This window comes from Stegastes partitus, unplaced genomic scaffold (genome assembly GCF_000690725.1).
Source record: "Stegastes partitus isolate 25-593 unplaced genomic scaffold, Stegastes_partitus-1.0.2 Scaffold2221, whole genome shotgun sequence".
Classification (NCBI taxonomy): Eukaryota; Metazoa; Chordata; class Actinopteri; family Pomacentridae; genus Stegastes; species Stegastes partitus.
Genome location: NW_007579952.1, coordinates 30444 through 37052, shown reverse-complemented (window position 1 = coordinate 37052; position 6609 = coordinate 30444). Strand labels below are relative to the sequence as shown.

The following is a 6609-nucleotide window of genomic DNA, read 5'->3' as shown; positions in this document are numbered from 1 at the left end:
TGTAGATGGATGATTCATTGTTTCTCCTGCCTACCGTCTATCAAACTGTGCAGTCTTTCCACATGTGCTTCAATGCCATTTATTATCCTTTCATGCTGTCTTTCTAGATGAACTAGATTTTATCTCTTCCAGCACAACGGCAAGTTTCAACAGATCACACATACCGTACATCAGTGATGTTTGTCCCTGCACACACACACACACACACACACACACACACACACACACACACACACACACACACAACAGTAGAACAGGAGGGACTTTGTATCTGTTTACCAATCTTGATGCACTCAGAATTCTGTCTTTCAGGTAACACTGTCCATGGACTCCGGTCAAGGCCATCACACACACACTCACAGTATGCATGGAATCCTGTTTCCTAGAGAAATTCCAGAGAGATAAGGGCCTGTGTCCGTTCCTGTAAATTTCTTGGAAAATTTGCAATTTTAGTTAAAAAAGTAAAACTAAAAATAAATCCTAATACAAAATCTGATATTATAATTCCAAATTTCGTATTCGGATTTTATTCACTTTATTTATTTATTTATTTATTTTAAAGAGATACACTGTAAGAGACTGTTCAATGTTTATGAAAATTTAACAATGATTTGTTGAGCAATATTCTAAAACCTTGTTCTCAGTTTTACATTTTTGACATCACTTAATTCCTACAAAAACAGAGAAAAAAGCATTTTTGCTAAGAAACACAGCCCAAAAACCACCATCACTGTGCTTTATCCAAAATAACTTATTCGCAGAGAGAGCAATAATGCTCATGATGTTGCACAACAAATAGTGAAAATAACTGAATCTGCTCTTCTTGCACTTTGTGTTGGACCCAGGTCAGGCTGACTAGAGTGATGACATCAGTAGCGCTCTGAATCCGCCCTTGGGCCCACCCCAAGGGACAAAGCAGGTATAAAAAAAAAAACCTGCTGCATGCTGCCTGTCATTACACGACTGACATTGCTTACAGACACACACAGGTTGCTCACACATTTTGCAGTAACAGGCAGCAGCACTTTGCATTTACCAAGGTCAGCAAGGTCTTCAATATACGATTTTTCTCTGAGACACAGGCAGCAGTGAGTTAATGACAGTTGATTTCACTGTGATTTGTGTGGAGCATTGTAAACTTTGAACAAGCCTCCTGCTGTGTTGGATTTTCCTTTCATCATCACCATGATAATAAGCATTGCTCTGATCTGGGCAGTTGTGGTGGGATTCTGTTGTCTCCTATGGCTTGCTGTGGGGATAAGACGCAGGTAAGACAGGACGGAGGACATGCATGATACAATATTAGTCATTTCTTTTATTTGAAGCTCTGATGTTTCACTTACAATGTGTGTATAGCACATTAAATGTTAATAGGAATCTAATAATCTTGGCTCACCATTAGTTGATTGTAAACAAATCAGCAGTGACATATTTTACTAGGTTAACAACAACTATGTTCATGATGATGTTTATGTAACACCACTGTGAATATCAGAAGTGTCATAAATGTCATAAGGGTTTTACTATTTAACCCGATTAGCTGATGTAGCCTAACATAGTTTACATAATTGTGCAATGAGACAGCTAAAGTCAGATGAACAATACAACTATGAAACAGCCACACATTAAATTATAACATTCAAAAAGGTTGCAAATATACCAATGTACTTATCATGATATAATGATTGTACAAGCTGCCTCGTGAGCATCTCGTAAAGATTGCTAGTTAGTTTGCTTACAATACCCCGAACAACACAGAGCTATGATGAATCATAAAACATTGTCACTAGTGTGTTGTTAGTGCTGAGCTGCTGGTGTCAGTACTCGTGCATTTGTTGACTACATGCATTCAGAATGAAAATGTAGCTGATGAGATGCCTCTTTTTGTAGTAATAATCATGCTTTGCAGTCATATTGACAAAATTGGACGAATGTTTCTATTTTAAAAAATAAATGTCATAAAGAATTCTGAGTGGCAACAAGTCTAGCATGTAACTACAACAATAGTGGTAACTGGCTTGTAATGTTTTGGAAATGTTTTGGTTGTTGGGAGGACCTTGTTTTCACTTCCAGAAAACTACGCTGATTAACAAGGCCTCATGGGTTTTAAAAAATAAGGGATAACAAAGTATCGACCCTTGTCAGTGGAAAAAGGATGAATTCAGCAGTAGAATGCTATTTTTTAAAATAAGTTCAGGGGGAAATTTATGCTGTTTTGAGAGTTAGTAGAGAGCATTCTAAGAAACTCCACAGCACTAACAATGTGCACGTGGCATATGTCCACAACCACCTTCTTGGTGATTGGCCAGTTGTCATTATGTAATGAAGGCAAAAAAGTTCCCCATCCTCACTAGGCGACTGGGTTTTAAAATTTAGAAATTTTGCCAGTGGGGATGCTGTTAGTTGCAAACCATTTATTAATAAATTTAGTGATTTTTCGATTTCCAGGGTACTTGCCTGTGTATTTAAGCGTCACTTCAAAAACATGCTGAATTGTCCAGAAACTTCACAAAGGTTAAAACAAGGCTATTTTTAGGCAAAACTGACATTTTGATGGTACAAGGTTTTAATAAGAGAGAGACAGCAAGACTGAAAAGTGAAAACGAACTGAAATCACAATTGCTGAATGTCAGTCAGTAGCTTAAAGAGCAATTAGAAACAACTGAGTCCCACTGTAGGAAACATTGTCTTTCAGAGGCCATTTGTTCAGATTTTTATAATGTATATAATCCAATAATGTCTCTCTTTTTTTCAATGTCCATAGGCAACCTGGTGAACCTGCAATTGAAAATGGTTTCATTCCCTACTTGGGTTGTGCTCTGCAGTTCGGGGCCAACCCTCTTCAGTTCCTTCGCAGCCGCCAGAAGAAGCATGGCCATATTTTCACTTGCAAGATTGCAGGCCAGTATATCCACTTTCTGTGTGACCCGTTCTCTTACCATTCAGTCATCAGACAGGGGAGACATCTGGACTGGAGGAAGTTCCACTTTGCTACATCTGTTAAGGTACATCTTTTACTATGTGGCATGTTTTATAAGAGGGTTTCTTCATCAACAGAAGAATTTCCCACACTACAAATGAGTCCTTTAATGGTTCAAAACCCATTTTCCTTTCCTCTCCAGGCATTCGGTCATGATAGCTTTGACCCTCGCCATGGCCACACCACAGAGAATCTCCACCAAACCTTTCTGAAGACACTGCAGGGTGAAGCTTTGCCTTCCCTAATAGAGACAATGATGGGCCACCTCCAGGATGTCATGCTGAAATCAGACACACTCAGCCCAAACAAGGACCGCTGGGAGGTGGATGGCATCTTTGCTTTCTGTTACAAGGTCAGTATTGAGACTAAAAGATCTGAAGTCACTGGAGGAGGTAGTTTGTTCTAACAAAGTCAAATGTTATGGCTGCGAAAGTACTCAAGAAATACTAGACTTACGGTCCCCATTTGCGTTTAGACACTGTGTTTCCAGAAACTTTATTATACATTGGAGGTCAAAAATGTTGTTCCTACAAGTTCTTACAAGGGTCTGTCTGTCCTGCTGTTGTCTAGGTGATGTTTGAATCTGGTTACCTAACTCTGTTTGGTAAAGAGCTTGGTGAAGATAAGTGTAAGGCACGGGAGGCAGCTCAGAAGGCCTTGGTACTCAACGCATTGGAAAACTTCAAAGAGTTTGACAAGATCTTCCCAGCACTCGTAGCTGGCCTGCCCATTCATGTCTTCAAAAGTGCCTATAGTGCCAGAGAGGTCAGTGGACGTTTCCTAACACTGTCAGTGGAGGAATGCCTCTGTGCTGCCATTTTCAACATTTTGCCAATATAGGATTCTCATGTCTTTTTCTGTGTTCACTCTTTTTAAATATCTAGAATCTAGCAAAGACCATGCATGCTGAGAACTTGTCCAAGAGGGAGAATGTGTCTGATCTGATTTCTATGAGGATGATCCTGAATGATTCCTTATCTACCTTCAATGACGTGAGCAAAGCCAGAACACACGTCGCCCTCCTCTGGGCCTCACAGGCGAACACCCTGCCTGCTACCTTCTGGAGTCTCTTTTACATGATAAGGTATGCTGATAGTTATGTTTTTCGTTACTGGGTGGACTCTTTGAAAACTAAATAGAAACCAATCTTGACTGGATATGCAGTCACAGAGCTAGTTTTGTGAACCTGAGCACGGCACAAAGAGACTGAGGCTTGTGCTCAGACAAACAATGAATAAGTGGACTACTCTAAATAAAATCTAACAGCGTTTGCTTACAGACTTCTATCTATCTTATTGCATACGTGGACTGCATTGATACATATTTCTAGCTCCGCTAGCTTTTTAGGAACCAATAACTCTGAGTGTTCAATCTCAGCATTTATTACCTTACATTTCTGGGTAAGAGTAAGAGTTTGTTAAGCCTGTTTCTGGAATAGGCCCATGTCTACCTGCAGCAGCATATTTTAACAAACAAATCCAGCAAAATGCTTGTGAAACATCACTCTGTACATCTTTTCATAATTTTTTACCCTTACCATATGCACAGTACAGCATTGTTACATAATATTACTTCACATTTATCAGTTTCAGGCAGCTGATTGCAAGTATTGCATGCATAACCCCAGTAGTGAACACAAATGAGATAGTGAGAGTGGAAAGGTATTTTGAGTTCAACATGGAGCAAATTAACAGGGGCACATTATGGTGTTTCATCTCCTGAGTCTTTGTGAGTATGTAGAGCATAGGAATGTAGCTATAGCCTTCAACATTGCCTTAAGTATATACACAAACATTTTCCATTGTTTTGTGTCTGTAGTCCACCACATTGGAATTGTTAGTTTGGAACTGCAAATTAGAATAAGCTATCTGATAGCAGTAAGCAAGTGTGCAAGTAACATGTCTGACAAAGCCCTATGTTTGTGTTCAGGAGTCCAGATGCTCTGAAAGCAGCACGTGACGAAGTACAGAACGTTCTAGCAGATGCAGGTTTGACACCTGATCCCAGTGACCCCACACTTAACCTGACCAGAGACCAGCTGGACAAGATGCCTGTTTTGGGTAAGATTACAATGGATTACTAGATAACTGAATTTAGTTACACATCATCTTATTAAACTGAAGGTCTGTTTCCAGAATTTGGGATTTTTTATCTGCTTAAATGTGGTAAATGAAATTTAAAGTCTTTTCTTTTTTTTATGTCTGTGTCATTTCTGTTTATAGACAGCATCATAAAAGAAGCAATGCGTCTCTCCAGTGCTTCCATGAATGTACGTGTTGCCAAGGAAGACTTTCTGCTTCACCTTGACAACCAAGAAGCTTACCGCATACGAAAAGATGATGTCATAGCCCTGTATCCGCCCATGCTTCACTACGATCCAGAAATCTACGAGGATCCCTATGTAAGATATACAATTATTTTTTAACAACGGAGAAAAACGTCTTCCTTAGGAAAGTGGCATATGTGTGTTTTCTCTGATCTCCCTATCTCTCCACTTCGCCCTGCAGGAGTATAAGTATGACCGTTTCCTGGATGAGAACGGTCAGGAGAAAAGCATTTTCCACCACAGCGGCCGGCGGCTGCGTTACTTCTACATGCCATTCGGCTCCGGGGTCACAAAATGCCCCGGCAGATTTTTTGCTGCGTATGAGATCAAGCAGTTTCTTACTCTGGTGCTATCCTACTTTGACATGGAACTATTAGACCCCGCTATCAAAGTCCCTCCTCTTGACCAGTCCCGTGCTGGTCTGGGAATTCTTCAGCCAACGTATGATGTGGACTTCAGGTACAAGTTGAAATCAAACTACTAGGTTCTGTCTTTGTCAGGCAAAGTAACTTCAGTAATATTGTACATAGTGTATATTTAACAGTACTAATGAGGATATCTTACTGTAAATGTAAATAGACTGAATTGTATATTGTTTTTGCTTTAATTTGCTGCTGAAGAACATTGTATTGTACATATGTGTAGATCATTTCCAAAACGTTAAAACCTTCAGTGCACCACAGATCAGCCACAACATTAAAACCACTGACAGGCAAAGTGAAAACGATCATTACAACAGCACCTATCAAGGGATGGGATGTCTCACAAAGCAAATGAACAGTCGGTTCTTGAAGTTAATGTACTGGTAGCAGGAAGATGGGCAGAATCAGGATCTAAGTGATTTTTACAAAGACCAAATTGTGATTTTCCAGTCCATCCCAGACCTGACTATCAGGTTGGAACCTAAACCCTCTGGCTGTGAGGCGACAGATGACTAAATGTGATCATTAAACACTGTTACAACTCATGTGACCCTTGTTAGCTAAGTTAAGTCTTAAGGAAACAACAGTCAGAATTTTGATCACTGTCCTACAGTCTTTCACACACTCTCCTTTTTCTCATTACTTTTCAGTTCCAGAAATTGTATTGTAGTGGCCTAAGATCCTATTCAGTCAAGTTTAACTTATTGTATGCGCACATATACAACAATATAAAATCAAATACCAGAAATACTAATACAGTCACAAGGGAACAAGCATACTCCAGAAACTTCACACAGACAAACCCCAGCTAACCAGAAGGTTTGAATGCAGAGCTTTCTTACATCCCCATGTTTCGTGTGTGTGTTAATTTGACACGTTTG

At 39.7% G+C, this 6609-nt stretch overlaps 1 protein-coding gene across 1 annotated transcript; it reads left to right on the top strand.

Moving 5' to 3' along the window:
* Positions 1-976: 976 nt before the first annotated feature.
* cyp7a1 (cytochrome P450, family 7, subfamily A, polypeptide 1) lies at positions 977-6273 on the top strand. Its single transcript, XM_008304437.1, has 8 exons — positions 977-1268; positions 2765-3005; positions 3123-3332; positions 3551-3745; positions 3865-4064; positions 4910-5040; positions 5203-5381; positions 5488-6273. Exons 1-8 carry the CDS (start codon positions 1186-1188, stop codon positions 5788-5790), a joined length of 1542 nt encoding a protein of 513 aa, XP_008302659.1. The 5' UTR covers positions 977-1185; the 3' UTR covers positions 5791-6273.
* Positions 6274-6609: the final 336 nt, after the last annotated feature.

Coding starts and splice junctions, on each gene's coding strand:
- cyp7a1 (XM_008304437.1), top strand. CDS start 1,186: ATGATAATAAGCATTGCTCTGATCTGGGCAGTTGTGGTGGGATTCTGT. Junction 1,269..2,764: donor GCTGTGGGGATAAGACGCAG/GTAAGACAGGAC, acceptor CAATGTCCATAG/GCAACCTGGTGAACCTGCAA. Junction 4,065..4,909: donor AGTCTCTTTTACATGATAAG/GTATGCTGATAG, acceptor GTTTGTGTTCAG/GAGTCCAGATGCTCTGAAAG.